At 37.7% G+C, this 23,906-nt stretch overlaps 3 protein-coding genes across 5 annotated transcripts; 1 reads left to right on the forward strand and 2 right to left on the reverse strand.

Annotated features, from left to right (window-relative positions):
• Positions 1-712: 712 nt before the first annotated feature.
• LOC113319419 (signal recognition particle receptor subunit beta-like) lies at positions 713-4,261 on the forward strand. 2 transcript variants are annotated; one of them, XM_026567674.1, is made up of 7 exons: positions 713-873; positions 1,045-1,193; positions 1,293-1,375; positions 2,355-2,441; positions 3,107-3,255; positions 3,361-3,492; positions 3,820-4,261. In XM_026567674.1, exons 2-7 carry the CDS (start codon positions 1,058-1,060, stop codon positions 4,007-4,009), a joined length of 777 nt encoding a protein of 258 aa, XP_026423459.1. In that variant the 5' UTR covers positions 713-873; positions 1,045-1,057; the 3' UTR covers positions 4,010-4,261. The 2 variants fall into 2 exon arrangements, with proteins under 2 accessions (XP_026423459.1, XP_026423460.1); XM_026567675.1 differs by having other exon boundaries at positions 731-873; positions 997-1,193.
• Positions 4,262-5,345: 1,084 nt separating this feature from the next.
• Positions 5,346-10,927, reverse strand: LOC113319131. 2 transcript variants are annotated; one of them, XM_026567407.1, is made up of 9 exons: positions 10,892-10,927; positions 7,321-7,675; positions 6,977-7,010; positions 6,616-6,834; positions 6,406-6,495; positions 6,238-6,303; positions 6,053-6,144; positions 5,917-5,964; positions 5,346-5,786 (listed from the first exon to the last, which is right to left on the reverse strand). In XM_026567407.1, exons 1-9 carry the CDS (start codon positions 10,896-10,898, stop codon positions 5,669-5,671), a joined length of 1,029 nt encoding a protein of 342 aa, XP_026423192.1. In that variant the 5' UTR covers positions 10,899-10,927; the 3' UTR covers positions 5,346-5,668. The 2 variants fall into 2 exon arrangements, with proteins under 2 accessions (XP_026423192.1, XP_026423193.1); XM_026567408.1 differs by lacking the exon at positions 10,892-10,927 and adding an exon at positions 8,151-8,556.
• Positions 10,928-11,752: 825 nt separating this feature from the next.
• Positions 11,753-14,335, reverse strand: LOC113317296 (polymerase delta-interacting protein 2-like). Its single transcript, XM_026565429.1, has 6 exons — positions 13,972-14,335; positions 13,649-13,762; positions 13,368-13,448; positions 12,653-12,825; positions 12,417-12,513; positions 11,753-12,157 (listed from the first exon to the last, which is right to left on the reverse strand). The coding sequence occupies exons 1-6, from the start codon at positions 14,239-14,241 to the stop codon at positions 12,047-12,049; spliced, it is 846 nt and encodes a 281-aa protein (XP_026421214.1). The 5' UTR covers positions 14,242-14,335; the 3' UTR covers positions 11,753-12,046.
• Between the last annotated feature and the right edge of the window lie 9,571 nt (positions 14,336-23,906).

The following is a 23,906-nucleotide window of genomic DNA, read 5'->3' on the forward strand; positions in this document are numbered from 1 at the left end:
ATATCCCATAACAATTTGCAATATATAAAATCATAAAGATTAAAAATTGCAAAAATTATCTTCCAAAAAACTTGAATTTAGATAAATAAATCTAAAAATATGAAGATGAAAATCGTTGGACATAGCTACGTGTAATCACAATAATGGCTATTCCAAACCCTAGTTATTCTTTAAAAACACAAGAAATAAATTCTCATACGAAGATTTACTAGACAAAATCAATACATACTCTTAATGCACATACAAGATGATTTGTCCTTATGATATAAAATCAATCTTTTTTGCACAGATTTACACCAATAATAGCTACCAAAGGCCTACACAAATATTTTCTTAACAAAGAAAAATATACAAAGTCATTAACGACCATGCACCATAGTTCACAAGAGATAATTGTGAACATTCAAGAATCCCATAACAATGCATACTACTGCCCATTCTTGAATTTCTTTCTTTATGATTCACCAACAATATTCTTGTAAAAGCTACAAATGAGCTTAAAAGAGTAGTAGTACTCCAAGAATCATGACATCCGGCTCTTTTTTAACAAGAATTTTAAACCAACTAGGAAAAGAAGAATAATTGAGTTTGCTCTAGTTGATCTGGCTTGATCGACCAGACAATTAGCAACCTCATTCGACTCTCTATGCCCTTTTTAGTTGCTCTAATTGAATATCTAGGTGTTTTTAAGTGTTAAATATCCATGTAAATCCTACTAATCCAACACACCCGTGTAAGTGTGGGCCCCTGAATACTGGGATTTCACTCTCTCAAGCTCTCATCGTTTAGAAAATCAACGAATTTACTGTAAAAACGTCTCTCACGAATTTTTGGTTCGAGAAGAAAAGAAGCAAACCCCATAATCTTCTCAAGGTGTGTAGTCCTCCCTTCGATTTTGAAACCCTAGTATCGAATTAATTAATCTGTTAGGTCTTGTTGATAGTTTTTATATTTCATATTTTATATTAGATCTAAAGCGATTTTTCGTTTCGTTAGGAATTTTGATTTCTAGGGTTTGAAATTGATTGTATCATGCCCTTGTAGGGGATACAATAGAATGGACATAGAACAATGGAACCAAGTAGTACGAGAATGGATAGATAAAACAGCACAACAACTACGCCAGTTACCTATTGAACAGATTTATGTTGCTGTTGGTGTTTTGGTACTTACATTTGTGTTTTTCTTGTTAAGTAAGTTCTTTTTACCCTCTTTATTTGTTTCTTTTTTGTAAGTGTTCTATGAATAGAGAAGAGGCTTGACTGGACATTATCGGGTTTTTGTTATTGCAGTTGGCTTATTTAAGCGATCCAAATCTGATACAATTGTTCTTGCTGGGTTAAGTGGGAGTGGGAAAACTGTTCTCTTTTATCAGGTAAACTTCTACATTTTGGAAGTTACTTGTAAACTTATCGTAGCTTTTGTATGTAATATACTGTATATTGGTTCAACCCTTTATTCTTATGATGTTAAGTAGATACATCTTTTATCTACGAAGTTGCAAGTTGTCCAAGTTTTAACTTGCTACTGAATAGTCTACTTCATTTTTATTTTTCTTGTAAGGAGTGAATAATCTACTTACGCTGCATATTTATATGTCAAGGTTTCCATCTGCAAGAGGTCATCCATTATAAACTAATCATAGTTTTTATTTGTCTGTAACATTGGAGTGTATTTTCGGTCAACCATTTGCTGTTGTAATGTTTGGTGTGGTGGCTTCTTTTGTCAAACTTCTTACTTGTTCATTCATATCTGTTTACTTTTTCTTTCTTCTATTTGTGTGGATACTCTTGCGATTCGGTCATGGGTGCCTCGTTTATCTCCGAGATTGCCAGTTGTGGAGTTTTAACTTAGCAAATATTGCAAATTCTGTGATGGATAGTTTCAAGAGGTCATATGCTGTTAAAGATGTGCAAAATAAATCACTTCTATAGTTTGGTATGACTTGCAAACGTATCATAGTTTCTGTGTTTAACATTGTAGTGTTTTGACTCAACCGCTTGCTGTTACGATGTCTATTGTTGTTGTTTCTTCTGTAGGAAAATTTGCTACTTGTCCATCATTTCTAGTACTTTTTTTTCTTTCTTTTAGAGAGTTTATACGTGGGTAACAACAAGTTCCATCTCATCAATGTAACAGATTTTTTCAGTCATTTTACCTTTTGATTACCTAATGTTGTTAGATGCCTCTTTTATCTCCTGGGTTGCAAGTTGTCAAGTGTTAACTTAGCAATGAGTTGCCTGCTTACATTGCATATTCATAATATCAAGTTTTCCATGTCATCTGCCGTTAAAGATGCGGAAAATAATTGATGTAAGTTTGACATTGCCTGCTAATTTCTTTCATTGTGCAAGCTTCGGGATGGCTCAGCACATCAGGGTACTGTTACATCTATGGATCCAAATGAAGGAAATTTTGTGCTTCACTCTGAGTCCTCTAAGGTAACAGATTACGGCTTAGATTCTAAGACTTCGTAAAGATTATGGTCCTCTCTTTATTACTATGTATATTGCCATGCAATTGAGTATTTTTAATGAAAAAATGAAGTACAAGCTGGAACGGTGGTAAGCCTCAATAGTCCTCACAGCAATCACTATGTAGAGGAGCCACATGAACCACAAAGATCTTACTCCTCAAAACACAAAACTAAAGTGAAATTTGGGCCTGCATCGTGAGTAAACTACACAAAACCCTAGAAACAAAATTAGATTTATAAAATCTGTACTAACTTATGTTACTTATCTCGAAAGAGTTGAGACTGGAAGGTTTCCCATGAAAGACCCGAGTTGTTCCCATGCCTACGGTTGCACGCAAATTGAAATTAGAAATTATTCTCCCTACATATAGGACTGAGCTTCGTAAACTTACTTTCGGTTTGCCTCATGCCATCTATCTATATATCTCATTCGTCAAACTTCATTGCCCCTATTAGATCGTTGAACTCATCATACTACTCCGTTTCTTCTGTCATGAAGGATTTCCTATTTACTAAATGCTGAAGCTGTAGAAATCATTGATCTCTCTTTCCAGCAAGAGCACCGTGTTGCATATGCAGACAATTAGTTGCATCTGGGATACTAACATATTTTCTTCATCTTCTTGACAGAAAGGCAATATAAAGCCTGTCCGCGTAGTTGATGTTCCTGGACACTCTCGACTTCGACCAAAGCTTGACGAATATTTGCCTCAAGCAGCTGGTCTTATCTTTGTCGTCGATGCTCTGGACTTTTTGCCAAACTGCCGTGCAGCTGCTGAGTACTTTCCTAACTACAAAACTATGGTTTTATATACATGTGCGTGTACCTAGGTTTGATTGCAACCTGAATCTTTAACATATTGTAATTCACTAATTTGGTACAGGTACCTGTATGAAATATTGACCAAGGCAACTGTTGTGAAGAAGAAAGTCCCAGTGATTATAGTGTGCAACAAGACTGACAAAGTGACTGCCCACACCAAGGAGTTCATCAGGAAGCAACTGGAGAAGGAAATGTAAGATCATACCTTTCATCTTTTATTGGTTTAGTTGCATTGAAATGTGAATCGTGTTTCTTCATTCCTGATGCCTTTTACAACAAGGCACGAGCTTAATTTCAGTAATACGAAATATTTTACTTGATAGACTAAGATGACCCACCACAGACTCGAACTCTTATCTCTAGGAACGAGATACCTCCACTCTTCTATGATATTCTTTCAGCATGAGGGATATAGCATTCAATTGTCTTAATTGGTTCCCTTTCTTTTTAGCCATTGGAACTTTTATCTTTCAAGGTTTTACCACATCGCTTAATGATCGTATTTCTGTTTATTTTACAGAGACAAGTTGCGAGCATCTAGGACTGCCATATCTGCTGCTGATATGTCTACTGAGTATGCACTTGGTGTGGCTGGAGAGACTTTCACATTTTCTCAGTGTCACAACAAGGTGAATGTTGGAGAGTCATCTGGTATCACAGGGGACATATCACAGGTTGAACAATTTATAAGGGAACATGTACGGCCCTAAGTGTTACTCAAATTGATCATTAACTTGTTTTGAAACTTCTGCATCTCTTTTCTCGTGACACCAATTTGTAACAAACCAGCGCTCAGGTGTTGCATGTTTGTCTTAGTTTGATGTTAGTGCTTTCTCTTATGGAGCTTAAATACTGTGTAAGAAAACGTAGCTCAATCAATAGATTTACTTAAATTGGATCATCTCACCTTCGTGATGGTTATTAACAAAGTTCCATATCTGATAGTTTGTTTTTGAATGACACATTTGTATTCTTTGTCATCTATCTATCATTTTTGCAAAAGAATCTCTTAGTGTTTAGGTTGTTGCAAGTATAACTGGAAGTGGTTCAAATTGTGGTATTTGTGCATTACAAGCTTTTGTTTGCTTCTAATTAGTACCAGATTTAACCACCTTTCTGTCTGCTTCAAATTAGGGGTATTGAAATTTGTACATTCTATCTGCTTCGAATTAGTGGTACCACAGTTAGCCACCACTCTCTGCTTGATAGTAACTGCACCAAAGTTGGTACCCTTCTTTTTCAGAGCGATCGATTACACTACCGACAGCGCACATGAACCGACTGATTTCGAAAAGATGAGGTTCAAAATTTGCAATTCATCAATCCTTTGTCGCTGGTACAAGCCCTTTTCTACTTTAAAGTGAGATCCGACTCAAAAGTACTGCTCCTGTAGGAATAAAGCTCACTAGTCTATTGGCTTTTACAAAGCAATTCCAAGTTGATGGAGGGAAATTTTTATGTTATATGGGTTTATTCTTCTTCAGAGAATAACTTTACTACTAACACGTCGGATAATCACGTTTCCACTGTCTAATGACAAGATAAAAAGTAAGTTTAGGAGCTGAAGAGGATCTTCAATATCACCAGCATGAATACTGCATGGCTGTTACAGAATAGATATTATGGGATTCTGTCCGGTCCAAGATGGTTAAAGTGAGAAAGATTGTTATACTTAACAATTCAAAAAAAATAATTAAAGTATGCAGGAGATGGATAAACTTTTCTAGGGTTTATCTGGGTGAATCTAATATGGGGTCATTGTGGGGAAAGGAATCAAGATATTCACCATTACAGATTTTTACTCTGACTGCAACAGTTCTTACTTTACTCGGTTTTCAAGAAGCATGGATAAAGATGCTTACTGATACCAACCTATGCACTTTCGTTTCATTAGTATTGCCAAAATCGGGTAGAAAAGTGTTCTCGCTAATGTCATCCATGGTGGATGTTCCTGTAAAAATCCCATCAAGCATAAACAGGAACCTCATCTAACCATGCTTTTTTTTAGAAGTAAATTCACAGTAGAATTTCATTGTATAAGCCATATGAAGAGTGAAGATTCTAAGATTTCTTTTCCAAACTTATCTATTTACTGCAATTCTTCACCCTCGGGGAAAAGTATAAATTTAACAAAATGAGTGTTATTGCATCAAATAAAACTATCTAGTATTCCTGAAGAAAAAAAAAGGAAAAAAAATCTGTACTTTTTTCTGTATGGTCAGTAATGTAGCTTTGAATAATCCATTGATCCTCATTGTTTCTCTTTTTTCACCTTTGGGTCTCTTCTTTTGTTATCATGCTGTCAGTATTCAGTTTCGGGGCTCTTCTTTTGTTGTCGTGAAAATGTTTGGAGCTTCTCGTACCTCATTTTACTTCTCAATGTGATAAGATTCTGGGAACCATTTTGACCACAAGAAGTGCTTCATCCTTAGTATTAGTACAAAGACCCCGTAGCAGGGGATATGCATCAGTCCAACAGCTAAATACCTATAGATATTAAAATTGCAAATAAAATTAGCATCTTTTTCAAATTGTAAGCAAAGCCATATAAGCCAACTTTGTATGAGTGATACTGAAATGATTCTGGTTAGTTCAGCAAGGTGGTGGATTTATGTACCATAATGGAGCATAGGAGGATGATAAGTCGAGAAAGGGGTATGGCCACCTATACAAATAAAACAATTATTATTAGGGAAACTGAATATTATATTGTTTTCTAAAGTGTGGAAGAGATTAAAGGATGGAATTATAACCAAAGTGATATGCAAGCATGAATGACCCATTGAAAAATGACGTATATCGCTGTCCACAAGATGAAGTATGCGAACCGAAACCATGGGAATTGCTGTAACACAGAAAAATTATCAATTTTCATTATGCCAAGTACAAGTATACAACTTAATTTAATAGGTTAAAGTATGTCAGTGTTGAAAATTACCAAGCTGTTCAAAGCCGCATCAGCAAGGAGAAAAACAGCATTGATTGAATGCATACTAACCAACAACTGCATCGTAAAATAACAACATTCAACAGGTCTAAGATTCATATCATGAAGTGAAACTAAATGGTTGGATTAAGTTGTTTAATTAGAAAATATGATACTTACAAAATTCAGTTTGTAGTCTTTGATGGTAAGAAAAGGAACAATGATGAACCAAAAGACGGCATCAGTGAGCATTACGGCTCCTGCACTCATCTGCAAAGTATAAAAATAAATGGCCAATACAAATCATGTTTTGCCAATTAAAGGGGTTCATCTTTTGCGCTAAGCTCCCCTGATCTATGTGAAAACATCATACTTAGGAATGGATTTTACCTGAAGAATAATTTGAAAAGCATACACCAAAATTCCAGCAGGTTTTCGATCAGAATGGTGCTCGTGGAGAACGGAACTTTTCATTGTATTGCTTCCACTTACGTTCTCTGCATGTCTGGGAGCAACATAGTTGCCTCGCTCTGCATCTAACTCCACATGATCACCACCAACTCTGTTACGATACTCGTAACATCCATTAACAGAGAGAACAGAACCAAGCTACGATACAATCCACAGAAGAAAAAGTTAAACCCAAAGAGAGAGGTACACATAGCAAAGTCGTCATCTAAAACAAAACCTACATGATTTTCCTTTTAAAAAGAATAGAATTTTGAACAGAAATCACAAGTCAAGTGTATACCCCAAAGTAAACGGTAACCAGTGTAAATGTCCACCTGCACAAAACCGATTATAAAAAAAATGTTAAGAACTTCATCATCTCAAAGTTGAGCGCATACCCCAAAGTAAACGGAAGCAACATTGGTATGCGACATTTTCAGATTTTTGACTACCTAGTAAAGCTTTTGCTTTCTATCGACTTCACAATGGCCACAATATAGGAACCACCATCTAAATAGAACTAGACAACTAGGAATACAATGAGAGGATGAAACCGAAAGAGAAATGCAATGTTACAATGGACATAAAAATTGTTCCCAATCAATTAGGAATTAAAATGAATGCAAGGAAACGTGGTTAACTTACTGAGTATAAAAGTAGAATATGCCACCTCCATCAACAACAACATTAGCAACAAGCAATGCCAATAGAACAACAAAGCCAATAACCCTAAAAGCCATCAACCAAGCAGGATGAAGATCTTTCAAACACGGCCGCCAACCTTCATCTTCATACAAAGCCCCTGAATCTCCTTGTTGGGTTTCAACTCTAACTCTATCAGGTCTTGAACTATTTGAACCTTCGTACTTCCAAATCAAATATGATGCTATTACCATTGCAAATGAGATCCAAATTCCACATAGTAAAACCCTCCAATTTAACCAATAAACCGGTACCGCTGTATCTGCAGTCATGACTGGCTGCCAAGATAGTCTTGTTCCTGTTAACCAATTCATCGAGTTTAACATACTTTTCATTGTAGAATGAAATTTTCATACAAATGGGTTGATTTACTCCTCTTTGAGAGACAACTAAGGCAAGAAAGAAGTCTAATGAATAATAAAAACCCAATTCTCAAATACCTCTGATAAAACCCTCAGAGAAATCCCAGAACTAAATACACAATTTAAGGCTCATTTATGCTGTTGAATACCAGTATTTAATGAAAATGACTAAATTCAGGATGGGTTTTTTACTACTAAAAAAGAAATAACAGAATACATTTAAGGATGATTAAGTTGTTGTGTCCAAAACAAAGACGGGTACATAACAACATTGGATTGTTCATTAATGAGAGCAAAACCATACAGAGAGAGAGATTCTTTACTTTGGATGAGTTTTGTTTTTCTTTTTTGTACTAAAAAATAGAAAATGAAAAAAGTTTAATTCTAAGCAAAGAAAAGTTAGATACTTACAAGGCAAAAGCAGAGAAGAAGAAGGAGGAGCAGGAGGAGAAGAAGAGATAATAGTGATGAAGAGGAGTGGTGTGTTGAAGATGCTTTGCTTCAAATGCTTTAGATAATCTCAATAATAAAGTGAGACTTCTAGAGATGGGTGGGTTTATGTGGTTATGCTTTGAGAATAAGCTACTTTGTCAATACAATAGATGATCTAAAGAATATTAACCGGAACAGTTAAAGAAGCTCCCTTGAAAAGTGAAGAAGTACAACGTCTAGTGTAGAGGCAGAGGCAGCTAGAGAGAGAGAGCAAGTGATGGAGAATAACCCACACTGGGATATCGGAGGAGAAACAGAGAGAATATTATAATAATGTGTTCTTCAGATTCTACGTTTTAATTTTTATTTTTTTTGAAATGAACTCAGAATTTTATTTATGTTGTCCGTCTGTCTCTCTTGTGGGAATATGGAGATTACGTCTCCGTAGGGATTTACGCGTAAGGGATAGCTCTGGATTTTCAACACGTCAATCAAGTGTAACAGCAAGATATGCATCACCGCCATCCATATTGGGACTGGGGGACCCCACACACCATAACGATGCTCATATTCACCAATCAGTAGTGTGGCTGGAATGGAATATTGTTTTGTTTTTTGTTTTGAAGCATGATGTGTGTGGAAATGGAACTGCTATTTACCGACTACCGAGTCCAGTCGACCGTGTGGCCACTACCATCATGGCTTAGGCTTAGCGACCGGTCGAGGGCACACTATGCAATGTTTATTATTCACCTAATAATGTTAGAATTTAGCTTTCTAGTGTAGTGTGTTCACTAATAATAGCTAGGGTCTGTTTCCTCCCTCGAACGCCAATTTTGGGATACAGACGCAAAAAAATTAAGATCTTCTCTAAATCGTCTAGGAAGGGAAAGAAAGGATCGTAAGTGGTTACTACTCCGACATAATATGTCTTCTTTTATGTGTGTGTCTCAGTTTGCATTTGTACTACTACTATTTGATTTGACAAACTATTTTCTTGCTTATAAAAGCATGACTTAGCATGACCACCCCCCAGTGGTAAATTGACCAACGAATCCGTTACTATTTAACAACAGAATTTTAAATTTGGTGGGTTTTTTCCTTTTATAAGAGGTCTTAATTAGGTGTCAAGTCTAATTGTTCAATTCCAAAAATATGATTATCACGACAATAAAGTAAACTAGTAAAAGCTCTGCACTGAAGCAATCAAGATGATGAAAACAAATTGAACCTTTTAACGCAGTATACAACAGTATACGCTAAGGTGGGATAAATAATAGTGCGCGTCGAATGATTAACAAAAATTAGTTGAGCAGTTAATTTTATTGCCCCTTATCAATATCATAATCCAACCTTAGTGTAGCTTCTAACCTATCTTTCTTAGTCTTCATGCAAAATGAACAATGCCGAGACAGTTTGATATTAATTTTTGTTTCTTCTTTACTTGCCGTATTAGATGATTATCTTCACACAATATTCGTCAAGGTTGGTGTTTAATATCATTAGGAACTGTTAAACTAGATATGTTGCATTTCAGTTACCCCATATACCATTTACATTATCCAGTGAGGAAGGCTCTCAGTCTAGCTAGAAAAATATGTTTTGTTGGATGGTTAGATCATACGGCCGGAAAGACTAGAAAAAGATCCAATACGGTATACAAAATTAATCTGGGATGAATATTGTTTTAAAAGGTGCAAAACATATCTCATAGAAATCTTTCAACTCGATTCAAAACAAGACTCTGGAAAATATACATACTTATATGAGAAGAAACAAGAATGGTCTCTCTTAATAGTATGTAGTAGTCCATTACTATTACCTAAACACACGGTAGTTTTATTTATTTATTTACTATTCCAGTTACTATTGGTTGTGTGTTGCTTGTAAAGCATGACGCACCCACACTATACTGCTGCATGGGTCAAAAAAACACTCATTATTCAACAGTACATCAAAAAGAGGAAGCGTTAATTGTGTTGCTTATCTAGTTGCAATCGACTTAAAAAGCATGACAAAAGCATAAACAATAGACAGCCCAGCCCTTAAGCAATCAAGATGACATGCAAAAACAATGGAACCCCTTAAGCAATATATATTAAGATTATGGCAAAAAGTGGATAAACTGAGTTGAGTAGATAATTTATCTTTTTAAATTAGAGAGATTATTATGTCGTATGAAACCAAACCCATTTAGGATTTTCTAATCTACATCAAAATCTTATAAAAAGTGTTTCGATCAATTAGATAACTTAAAAGGTAGGCGACACTAATTCAACTTGCATTGTGATTTACTCATGACAAACCATAAAGTTTATTATTCCACACAAAAAAAAAGAAAAAAAAAAGAGATGATATCTCTTATAATCATGTTTTTATATTTCATACGAAAACATATGAATTGAGACGTAGAGACGAGACCGATTCTCTGCCACTCTATAATCGATTGTTGCAGTCAAAGAGTACTGTCATCAAGGGTACATATAACATACCCCAAATTTCTAGTTCCAAATGACAAAAAAGGGAAGAAAAATGATTCGAAAACAAGTGAGATATCACAAAACACAGGTACCTAAAGGCTAAGGGTGTATATATTAAACCGAAGAAATATGTCCCTAGTAAAAATGGGATTTAGTCTGAATGAAAAACCTAACTTTTACTTTTCACTGAAATATTCCATTCAACAGTACTTGAAGTTAAGAGAGAGAGATAGAGAGTACCTTTCATGGTGATTTTAAAAGCAGAATTGATGAAAGATAACCATTAACTAGAGTTATCTAGGCAGCTTTAGGCATATGGAGAAAGTGAAGAAAAGAGAGTGACTAGTTATATATAGAGTACAAGTTTGGTAGTTTTATCAGTACCTTTGGATGTATATGCATGTTAGAAGTGTGAAGTTTATAGCTCTCCCTAAAACAAGATAATGCTTCTTGCATCATCTGAAAATAACTACTTATTTCCTAGCCTAGTTTAGAAATTCTTAGGTAGTCGCTGCACCACTTCTGGCACGTAACGTTTTGGTCCTTCTTCTGCACCACTGAAGAAGGTGTTTGCCAACCTTCTATATAGAATTTCTTTGTCTTTATTAGTATTTGAATAACTTCCACCTGATCTCTGCAGAGAGAGACTAAAAAGTCACCTTCCCACCTGTACACGCTATACACCCTGTTTGTACAGTTTTCATTTCCATAGCACACCTCATTCGCCAGCAACGTTTTCTTGGGTCACAAGAATTCACACCAAGGTTCTGAGAAGGTTTCCTAAGGGAAATGCTATCCATGTGTGGAAGCGGCTCCCGCATGGCAGCCCTTTTTTCCTTGCGGGTCAAAGACAATCACCACCTAGGAGGTCAGGTATACGCAGAACCAATGTAGAACATCTCGTTGAGTTGCTTTCGTGATGCAGGGACCTCATTTAGACCATGGAAGAGTCATGGTAACCATCTCTTAAAATTATATTGTGATGTTGTGTTGTTTAACTTAAAAGTAGCAACTAACTAGTTGACCAAACGAACTAAAATTGCATACTTCTCTAATTTGTTTCCAGAGTAAGGATTGATTAGTTAGAATAAAACCAAAACATTCCAGTAAAAGTATGTATAAATTACATTTAACAACAAAAGCTTACATTGTTATCTATTTACTTCATCAAACAAAACTTTCTTCCCCACGAACCCCAAACTAATGTGGTCCATATTACGAAAGAAGAATAAGAAGAAAAACAAAAACTTCTTAAAACGATATTTTCACCATTATCATACATGATTAAAGGAGGCCCTTCAAACTTGCAAAAAAAAAAAAGAAAGAAAAAACCCTGACATTATTACAAATTTATGCTTACACTAGGTATCTTCAAAAGAAGCTTCAACTTTCTGTTTACATGGTATCAGACTCTTCTCCGATAATGCAGAGAGAAAAAGGAGCAATTGCCACATTGAATGAGGGGGAACCTAGTTTGTCAGTATGCTTCATCTCAAATTCACCTTCCTGCATTTTACGACAGTTGAAAAGTATAAAACAACAAATTTATACAGAATTACAAAGGTTGGTGATAGTATCTTCTCACACCAATCCCTTCAAACTTAGAGCAAAAACCATTTACTAATCATTATTACAAGATCAAAGGGAACTAACTAATAGATAACAAAGTTCTGCTCAAGGATGTTTGTAGTTTTCAGGTTCTTTAGCATGAATCAAGATTTTTCGTGATAAAATATATTTAAAGAGACACAACATCTCATCTTACCATTCGACCACTAGGAGTGCTTAACGGACATGCCGATGAGTATTCAAAACCAGTATTAGGAAGAATAACGGGTTGTTCTCCTATTACACCAATTCCCCTACCAAAAGGAAAAAGAAAATGAAGAAAATAAGAAATACTAAAAGCATTTATTTACATTGCCTAATTCGTTAACCAGAAAGATAAAGAAGTGGTAAAAGAGAAAAATATGTCAAATGAAATGAACCAGGAGAACTCACCAAACATTTTCAACCTTCCCATTGCCATCGGTTATTACCCAATGTCTTCTAAGAAGTTGAACAGGTCTTTCCGAGTTATTGGTTATTCTTATTCGATACGCATAAAAGTACTGTCCTTTAGAAGGTCGACTTCGGCTTTCGATGTACACACTCCTGACTTGAACTCTGACCCCCTAAACAAATCATCGAAGAATTACATTAAAACTTTAAATCCTTTCAACATACTGCAAGAGAACAACTTTTAATCTTTATTACTGATTAATTAAAGAATCAAGTTTATGAACTAACAGCTCGTTCGGTTGGGAGTATTGGAAACCTAAGAATTCAATTATGGGGGTTATCCAATTCTTGGAATTGGATCCAAGGAATTGGATTCAAATCCTAAAAATTCATGATCGGTTGAGGTAATTTAATCATCTTTGTTTTTTACCCCGGAATCCAATTCCATTGCACTGTTGGACCAATGCAATGTAAACCTACTATTTTGGAGGGAATTGGATTCCTAGGAATTAAAATTCTTAATTACAAAGAGTTCATTTGCCCCGTTCGGTTCAAGGAATTGGGTGCATTCCCTAGGAATTGGATTACCTAGCATCCAATTCCTTGAAACGAACATGCTGTAAGTGTAACATAAGTAAAACGCTGATATGAAGAAATTAAGCTGCAGTTAAGGAAACAAGCAATGTTATACGAAAATGTGATCGTTCATTCTTACCAGGGTTGTTGTATCACTTGAACATTTAAGGAGCGAATATGGTGCTATCAGCTTAAGTTCGTCTCTGTATCTAGCCGCGTCCTGGAAAGCAAACAAGGACAGCAAAATGAGATGCAGCTTATTACGGTTTTACAATCTCCAACAAGAATTCAATTGAAATTGAAAGCTAAATCAAGAAATAACGTTTCTTGACTCTATCCCAATTCCTTCAAACTACTAGTTCATATCAAGGAAAACGAAATGGAACAAGGGAATCTGAAGGGGTCAGAATAATTGTGTACCTCAAACTTCTCATTCTTGATTGCATCCTTCATCAATGTACGAAGACGCAACACTGGCTCCTCTTCTTCGAACGATCTCATTGAATCACGAATCCTTGCAGCTTCCTTGTAATCCTACAAAACGACAAAGTAATGAGATAACACAAATTAGGGCTCAATCAAACCAAAAGGTATACCCAAAAATCAAACAAATTGAATTTGTGAATTTAACTATGAAAAGTTCACGCAATAAACGAAACCCTAAAACCTCACAAAATAAATGAACGAATTTGAAGGAAAAAGAAGACCAATTATATGAATTTATAAAAATGAAATTAACCCACCTCAGATTTAGCAGCTACTTCCATTTTCTGTTTCAAAAGAGCATAAGTTTGACTACTAGAAATATAAGCACTCAATGTTTGATTTTTTTCTCCATTTTTTTTCTCTGAAGACGACGACGACGACGATGATGATGAAGGAGAAGAACAAGCAACAATTATATTACATTTCCTTTTATTATTATTACAATAATAATAATAATTATTATTACAGTTTCTTCTTTCCATTACACATCCTCCTGTATTAAAAACTTTCAAACTCAGAGATTGCATTTTTATTCTTCTTCGTTATTTCTTACTCTCTTCTCTCTCCCTGAAATTTGCTCTTCTGTATCCTTCGATATTTCGGGTTCAAAACCGTATGTATCTACTAAACCCGTGAATAGTCTTCGTGATGTTATATTACAACAGGTATGTAATTATCCAAACAACCCCACGCGGTGATTCATGATTGGTAACATCGAGCGGTCTTGGTAGTATTTCCAATGAATTTTATTTTAGTCTTGCTAGACCCACTAGAGAATTTGCACTGTGAATGCACCTAGAGAAATTGCACGGAACGAGTTCGGTATATCGGGAAAGGTGGGGTAAAAGTGGGTCCCACCCATCCTCTCACATTTCTCGGTGAGAATACGGTGCAAATTCTTTGGTGAGTAAATCATTTTGGATTTTATTTCTCCATCCTAATTTTGTTTTCTTGAATCACTGTTTTAATTTAAACGCCCTTGATTTCTTTATTTACTTCTGCTTTGCCATAACTAGCAACGGGAGATTATTTTTCATTTGCCTGGTATTTGCAAATTTGGAACTCAAATCACTTGTAAAAAATTTGGTGCAGCATGTAGTAGTATCTTGGTTATTGGTCAAGGAGTCCGGACATTTACTAGGAAAGATAGAGTTGGTTTTGAGCTTTGTTGGCCCTCTATTTACGCCACGCAGAAAAGAAAATTTGCTCGAACCTCGATTTAATGATTTAAATTTTTGTTGGTCATTTGTATAGAAAAGCCTCTCTTAACTAGTTGTCTAGCTAGCATACGCAGATGCTCAAAAAGCCTATGTACTGTGATTTTGCTACCATGGTTCTCGGCAACATGCATGAAATTACATGAACTCATTTTGGATTTTTTTTACATGAAAAGTCAAGGGTCCTTTGGGTACTCATTACTGTCTTGGTTGGTATTTGAGTCGATTCTTAACCACCAGTGGAATTGGGATATCTTGATTGTTCTTGGCTTTAATTATGACAAGTGGATGACCAGAGAAAGCATAGAAGACGACATCATAGGGTGGATGACGTGGGATGCCAACGTACCCTTATAACCAAAATACAAAGAGCAGTAGAACAAAAACAAATCAAAGTTCATATTGTTGTAAACTACTCTCTGTTTCTAAATAATAGGCTGGTTTGTTGCAAATTATTTAGGCGACACACAACCAGCCTGTTATTTAGAAATGGAGAAAAATACTAGTACTTCCTCCTAAGACGCCAAAAATGGGAACCATTATCTTTTTTATTTTCTTTTTCCACAACGCCTTGGGTGCTTTAGGCTCGCCTAGCCTAACCCCTTGCACAAGAGTAATAATGTATTCGACAATTTATATTTTAGTTACTCTTTATTCTGTTTTCTAAAACAGATTCATTTTATGTCCGTACATTACACAACTGTTATTAGCTGTTCTTTCTGATCATGTCTCCAGATATAAAGACCTATTATTTGTCTGTACTGTTTTATAACAATTATCAGTAATATCTGTTTCATCATTTCTCTATGGTATCAAATTTTTCCTTTCGATCCTGGTCGTGGTACAAATCAAATTGAAATTCCACAACATGCTATTTGGTGTGATAAAGATCATACAATTATTTTATGGATCCAATCCACTATCTCTGAGGCTGTTATCCCATATTTTGTTGGTGCAACTACTTCACATGAACTATGGAGTAGCATAGAATCAAGATTTGCAAGAACATCAACAACTCATACAGTATAATTACGTACTCAACTCCAGGCTATTAAACAAGGTTCAAGAACTGTAACTGTATTCTTGAATGAAGTCAAGAAAATTTCAAATGAATTAGCAGCTGCTGGATCAAAGATTTCAGATGAAGAACATGTTGTTATTATCTTAGGAGGTTTGAATCATTCTTTATCCTCTTTTTGCACCTCGAAACGAACCTATGTCTAGTGTAAAATTACACAATTTGTTGATATGTGAAGAAGTAGTTGTGTCACGACATCAAAAACATTTACCTAATACTACAACTTTTTATGCTACCAACAATAGTTTTATTCATAAATCTTTACCTGCGAATTTCAACCCAATTACTGGTAATAATGCAAATTACAAAGGAAAGAAACCTTTTAATCCCAACTATAAAACCAGTACCTCTCAAACTTCATATAATCAACCTAAACCTCAATATTCTTCCCCGCACCTCAACATACTACACCAACTTCATTTCCCAAACCACAATCCGTCAACACTGATAGATCATTATGTCAAATTTGTAATAAGTATGGACATACAACTTATGAATGAAATAATAGGTTGAATTTTTTCATATCAAGGAAGATAACCTCCACAAAATCTTCATGTCATGCTTGCTGCTGCTAATATTGGTGGAGAAAATCCTTGGTTCGTCGACTCGATAACATTGGTTCTTATTCTAGTAGAGATCAAATTAACACTGCTAATAGGCAAGGTGTGAATGTAAATGTTATTGCTCATACTTCTGGATTCTTAGATGGTAATAAAGTTTCATTACCTAACATTTTACATATTCCAAACTCTGCTCAAAACTTAGTTTCTGTGCATAAATTCAAGTGGTAATGATTGCAACAATACATTTACATATGATGATTTCTCTATGAAGGACCTCCACTCATAGAGGACAATTTTCTAAGGGCCAGCTAGCCATGGACTTTATCATATCAAATTCACCTCCACTCCAACTCTAGCTCCTCATGCTTTGTCCTGCACCACCGTCACTTCTACTAAGCCTCATCAGAGGCTTGGTCACCCATCTTTTCAATCTTTACAAAGAATATGTCACACATCTGGCATTTCATTATCCAGAAAAACATATTTTATAACGAATGTACTCTAGGTAGATCTCATAAACTACCTTTTTCTTTTTCTATTTATGTTTCTGTTTCTCACTCTAGTACTCCATTGCAACTCTTGCATATGGACCTACGGGGACATAGTCCCGTTCCTTCAGCTAGTGGATTCAAATATTACTGTAACATCATTGATGATTGTACAAAATATTGTTGGATCTATCCCATGAATTAATTAAAAGTCATATTTTAGGCTCATTTTTAATTCTTTCAAACTCATGGTTTTTTTTTTAATTTTACTATCAAATGCATTAGGTCAGATGGTGGTGGTGAATTCATACACAATGAAATTGACTCTCTACTATCTTCTTCTGGTATTTCACATCAGTTCAGCTTCCCTCACACTCCTGAACAAAATGGAGTGCAAGAGTTTAAGCATTTACATTTTGTTGATCTAGGTAGGACTCTGTTAATTCAATCAAATCCATCTCATTCATCCTGGGTAGAAGCATTTCAAGCAACAAATTTCTTGATAAATAGATTACCAGCTGCTGCTCTGTATTTTGTCTCTCCTTTTGAAATGCTTTTTCACTCAAAATCAGATTACTCTTTTCTTAGAGTATTTGGTTGTACTTTCTTTCCTTGGCTTAGAACTTACACTTCTAACAAACTTGAGCCAAGGAGTCAAATGTGCATTTTCATTGGTTACTCTTCAATCCATAAGGGCTATAGGTGCGTTGATCCAATCACTGGAAGGGTTTACATTTCCATACATGTCTCTTTCAATGAGACTATGTTTCCTTCTTTGACTTATAAGTTGTCTGTGTCCAATTCACCTATAGCTACTATTGATCCAAATCTAATAAAACCTCATGTAATTGATGCTCACACTCAATTACCTACTCATGACGCAGTTTATAATACTCATTCCATTTTACCTTCTTCTGCATCCATATCTAAATCTTCTACTGAAGTAACTACCATTGATTCAACTCCCACTGTTAGTACTTCAAGTAATTTTGGCATTATCTCTTCTTGTATTTATGATGTTTTATCCAACACTGTTATATGCATTGTTCATTCTTCTAAACTCATAGAATGATCAACTCAATTGAAGACTTTAAACCAATTTTCCTCCCATAAGCCTATATGTGTGATTTTCTTTTTGATCGTAGATCAAGGTGAGACTGGAAATCGATAGCAATAGACAAAGTCTAGGTAACCTCAAAATCCGGATTTATACAACCCGAAGTGCAGCCTAGATTATTATTCACCTCACAAGTACTAAACTTGTGGTATCAATAAAGTCTGGGCAACTCAACAATCGAACAAGATCAGGATACTCAAGCTATCAGATAAGCAATAGCTGGACCTGGCTTCACGTATCCCTATGAAATCTTTGTAGTTGCTAAACCTTAAAAGGTTTTTAGAAAGAGGACGAATCTAGTTTACAACTAGGACACTCCAAGAAAAGTAGTATCGTGATTAAAAGATCCCAGTTTTTTGAGGTTCCCCTTTTATAGAAAATCAAAGCATAGGTTGCTTTAGTTTAAGACAAGATAGCTTTGGAACCAAGCAACAATATCCACCGTTAGATGAATCTTTGAATATGATTAACATAATCAAGATATATACTCTGGTCAGGATGAACCGTAGCCGAACCGTGTATAAAGACCGCGCTCATGAATGGTTAGCCGAAGCTAGCCAACTGAACTATAAGCTTGAGCATTTTCATATAACACTTAAGACTTAACTCGAAACAAAATCATGTGATCAAATATATCTATGGTGTTTTTAGAGATTATTCAAATGCTAATTATCTCGAAGAAATAATTTATCTGCATATGAATTTAATCGACATGTTAAGTTGATATATAAGGTACTGTTCGTGAACATTTACGTCATGGTACGTGTACCATTATCTAAACCTTAAGACATAACCGAGTTCCGGAGTTCACATAAATTTTTTGGTATGCGTACTGGTATGGATAGCGTTGTTTGAGGGTGAAAAAGTTTTCTACTGTTTTTGGTAATTTCGTGTGTGTGGATGAGAAACGAGTCTAGACCCTAAACAATGTACTGCACGGGAGTACTTTTGATTCGAGAGATCAATCTGTACAAATCTGGCCTAAACCAAGAAACGGTCGTTCCAGGCTTGCTTCGGTCACAAGGTGAAGGAGAAGGGTTGATTTTAGGGAGGGAAGCGAAGAAAGTGTAGAGACCAGAATCATTGATTCTGAAAGTGTGGTTGTTTGTGACTTGTATCAGAAAGTGGAACTGGCTTGCAGAGTGAAAAGCTATCAATTCTTGGTGATTTCTGGATACTTTGTTGTTGCCGACCAAAATCTTGTTGTCTGGTGGAAATAGGTGAAACCTATTTATACAAGTCGTAATAAAACGTACCCTGGTCTCGTAGGAAGTGGAAACGATTGAGTGGTGGAAGAGTGGAGTAACGTGTAACGTCAGAATTTATGCTTCCATGATAAAGGAAGTGGATCAGTTTACACCATTACTTCTTGCCATACCAATCGCCATGCTTCATGACACTTTCTTGTAACGGGTGCATTGCACACCGCACGCTGTAAACCGCCAGACCAATACCTTGATGAGTATCCCCCAGTTTGTGACATGTTTGATGTCTCGAGTGTTTTCGTGGAAAACATGTAGCACTTTGCTACGTGTGGCAAGTTAAAATCAAGAGGCTTGCCGTGGGAAATTAACATATGATGTTATTAGGCTCGTCTTGGATGGTCACCTAAAACTTTCCACAAGTCTGTCAGTTCGGTGGAAAACTTAGATGGCTGAGATCACATCTCATGAGGAAGGGTAGCCATTGATTATGTCTACCTTGTGTTGGCACCCGATAATGGCACATAGGCGTTTTGGTGTATGCCAGTGGCAGTGCGGCATGGATGGCATGACTCGTGCATGGCAGCGGCACTGTGGTGCAAGTGGTGCCTGGCGTATCCATGACCACTAGATTTAGGCGGCTGGTCTCCCAAAACTTGCCACAAGCCTGCCAGCTTGGTGGCGAACTTGGATGGCTGAGATTGCATCTCATGAGGAGGGGTAGCCATTAATTATGGCTACCTTATGTTGGCGCCTGATAGTGGCACAATGGCGCCTTTAGTGCATGTCAGCGACATTGCGGCATGGCTGGCATAGTTCGTGCATGCCAGTGGCATGGTGGAATGGCTGGCATAGTTTTTGCATGCCAGCGACACGATGGTGAGAGTGGCACCTGGCTTAGACATGGCCACTGAAATTTTGGCACGTTGGTGTTAGACTCAAACGTGGTGTGGCAACATCAGTTTCAATGGCCACATTGATCCCCATGTTCTATGGAACATTGTTTGGCTCGGTTGGTGCCACAACTTTTCCTAAATTAGGGTTTGGCATGTCGAAAACCTAATTAGCGTATATAACATGTAGTTTGCGGTAGGTGGCACGTTTGGCATGTGCACTTGGCATGCCTGTTTGGCATATGCGATTGGCATTCTTTTGGCATGTGCGCCTGACATGTTTTTTTTTGGCATGTTTGACATGACGTTAGCATGTTGGCATGGTTTTGTGAAGCCAACTTGGTAGGGTAACCTTTTGAAACAATTTCCACCTTTTTTTAAAGTTGTGGCAGGTTTAGAGCAACCTTATTGGTCAATGAAAGCAGGGAGCCGTCCAAGCATGGGCGTGACCATCCTTTTGGTGCGCGTGGCAGGTTTAGTGCGATCTGATTGGTCGATGGGAAATAGGGCCGGCAAGTATGGGCCCAGCCACAACTTATGTGCGTGTGGCTTGTTTAAGGTGACCTTATTAGTCGAGGGAAATAGGGCCGACTTAGGATGGGGCGTGGCCAATGGCAAATGGCGTCGGTTGGCCTAAGACATGGCCACGCCTCTCTTTGTATCTGCTCCTATCCTGTGGCTCCTTGTTTTCTGATTCTGGGAAACATTTTGCATCTGCTAATCCATGGAGGATTAATTACCTAGTTTGCCTAGGCTTAATTTCGACAAGAAAGGTATGATATACTGCGCAAGGCGCAAAACCCTAACTTTTGCAATTTAGTCAAGATAATTGATTGAATTCTATGTATTGACACAGAGTTCTTTTAAGTTCATTTACAGAGAGCAGCATGCTTTCTGATTGAATACCTTATGCAAAGACCTTATCCTTGATACTTGGAAATTCGTGTTACTCTGCTGCGAGTGAACACAAATCTTCATGCCATATCAACATTAAGGGTTCAGCCGGGGAACATAGCACAGAAAGCATTCAAATAAACTTGTATTAATTGAATATAGGTAAGGTGCCAAAATTTACATAATACCTGGGATTGTTGCTACATGCACCATTCTGGGTAAATTTCATAAGAAAAGATTGAGTTGCTCAATAAATGTGCCAGTGAAGAGGTTGACAATCATGGCTCCGTGACGTCACATCAGATGCAATGTTTTACAATTTTAACCCTAAGCTAAAAACCACCATCAACATTAAGCCCCCTGCTTAGCCCGTGACAGTGGCATTGTTGCGGGGTAAGCATGAGATGGTGACAGGCAAGGATAAAATCAAAACGGCAAGTCATGAAGAGATTGTCAGGAGAATTTGGCTAACCTTTGTCAGAAGGTATGAAGAATCTGTGATCCTTGCATTGGCGGCTTTGCATAACTTTGGATCGTCCATAGGGTGTTAGCGTTGCAATGCCACTTTGGTCACGGAGCGCTAATGCTGGCGCTACAAGTTCGACTATGGAATGCTAATGCTGGCACTGCAAATTTAGCTACGGAATGGTGATGATGGCGCTGCTTTCCTAGCGAGCGAGGAGATGGCGCTACTTTGGCTACCAAACGGTGAAGGTGGTGCTGCTTTGGCTACCAAACGGTGATGGTGGTGCTGCTTTGGCTACCAAACAGTGATGGTGCTGCTGCTTTGGCTGGCTGTGGAGTGGAGAAGATGGCGCTTCAACTTGGCCCGTGGAACGGGCGCTGGCTGGTTAGGTCACGGAACATGCGGATATGACGCTTGGCTTCAGCCCGTGGAATGGTGGAAACTGGTTTCAGTCCGCTGAATGGTGGAAACTGGCTTCAGTCCGTAGAATGGTGGAAACTGTCCTCAGTCCGTAGAATGGTGGAAACTGTCCTCAGTCCGCGGAATGGTGGAAACTAGCTTCAGTCCGTGGAATGGTGGAAAATGGCTTCAGTCCGCGGAATGGTGGAAACTGGCTTCAGTCTGTGGAATGGTAGAAAGCGGCTTCAGTCCGCGGAATGGTGGAAAATGGCTTCAGTCCGCGGAATGGTGGAAGCGGCTTCAGTCCATGGAATGGTGGAAACGGCTTCAGTCCATGGGATGGTGGAAGCGATACCGTTTTCTTGACCACAGGACGGGTAGAGATGGCGTTGAAACTTTGGCTCGACCATGGAGCTGGAGGATGGAGATGGTGTTGATGGCTCCTGGTTCGTGGAACGGTGTAAATGACACTTGGCTTCAGTACGTGGAATAGTGAAAACGGTACTTGGCTTCAGTCCGTGGAACAGTGGATGACGCTGCTACTTCGACCACGGAGAGCGCTGATGGTGCTACAACTTCGACCATGAACTGTTGATATTGGCGCACAGAGCGTTGGCGCTGGCTTGACCACGGGGTGCTGGTGGCACAGAGCGTTGGCGCTGGCCTGACCACGGAGCGTTGCAGGTTGAGCGGCTGGTGTTTCTTGTGCTGGCGCGCCACTAGTTCGTTCATGGAGCGGAGCTATTAGCACACGGCTTGTTCGGCTATGGAGCACGAGTGTGATGCGCCCAGTTATATATTCCCATTCATGGAGCAAGGAAGAATCCTTCTTCTGTTTAAACTCTAGAAACTCCGTTCGTATGAAAAGGGATATCGACCCTCTTCTGTTTTTGTTGCTCGTCCGACTCCGTGCTTTCGTCTGCAGCGTCCGGCTCCTCTTCGTCATTTTTTAGTGGTGATAGAGCGAGCATTAACGACAACAAAGCAATCTCCAGTAGTTATAATCAACATCAAGGCAAGCTAGGAGAACCCAAGGTAGGTACTCTTTTCCATTTTGCGCATGTAGCCACTCAACAGTACCATCGATCTTCTCCAGAATGTGTAATAAGGTTCTGACTCTAGAAGAATGAGTATCTAACATCTCCAGTAGATTTAAAAATTTAACAAACTCCATTGCACTCTTGGGATGGATGGATGGATGAAATATATGCTCGGCAATGATCATGTCATGGCTAATCTTCGAGATTGTGGTTGCGTTATTGGTCCATCCTTGACTTTAGGTTATTTGGTGCCTGGACTTTCTGATTGCGATGATGATATGTTGTGGATGATTGCATGGCCGAAATCTTCTGGAGCCATTGGGTGAATTAGACGAGCTTAGAGCGTTCTGTTTCCGATGTGCTGTTATCAAGTCTTCAAGGTCTTCATTCCAAGCGACATCCTTTGAACCGTCTTCTGAATCTTGAACTGTTGTATGAATGGGATGCGGTTAGTAGTCCCAAGTTATACTTTTGTTAGATCCAATAGTGTGGCCGGATATGTGAATGTATCTCTGCGGCGTGATTTTGGAGTCTTTGATGCACATGTATGGCTTCATGTTGAGGAATTCTTGCGGCTCGTAAAACTTCGACAGTGATGATGTTGAAATCAAAAATAACCTAGTTGAGGGGAGTGAAAGCATCCCATGTTGGTAGTCCCCATGTGTAATTATCCTGATCCTGTTTTCTCGTGGAAGATGTGCTTCTACTGCATTCACCGGTAAGGTGGTGACTGCGTTCAAACTTCTAAACCTGAAGGAGGATTCAGTCCCCAACTGTAGCCTACTTAAATTGCATCGCCTTGAATCCATGCTTATGGGATTTGATACAAGCTTAT

This window comes from Papaver somniferum, chromosome 10 (genome assembly GCF_003573695.1).
Source record: "Papaver somniferum cultivar HN1 chromosome 10, ASM357369v1, whole genome shotgun sequence".
In the NCBI taxonomy this organism is placed as follows: Eukaryota; Viridiplantae; Streptophyta; class Magnoliopsida; order Ranunculales; family Papaveraceae; genus Papaver; species Papaver somniferum.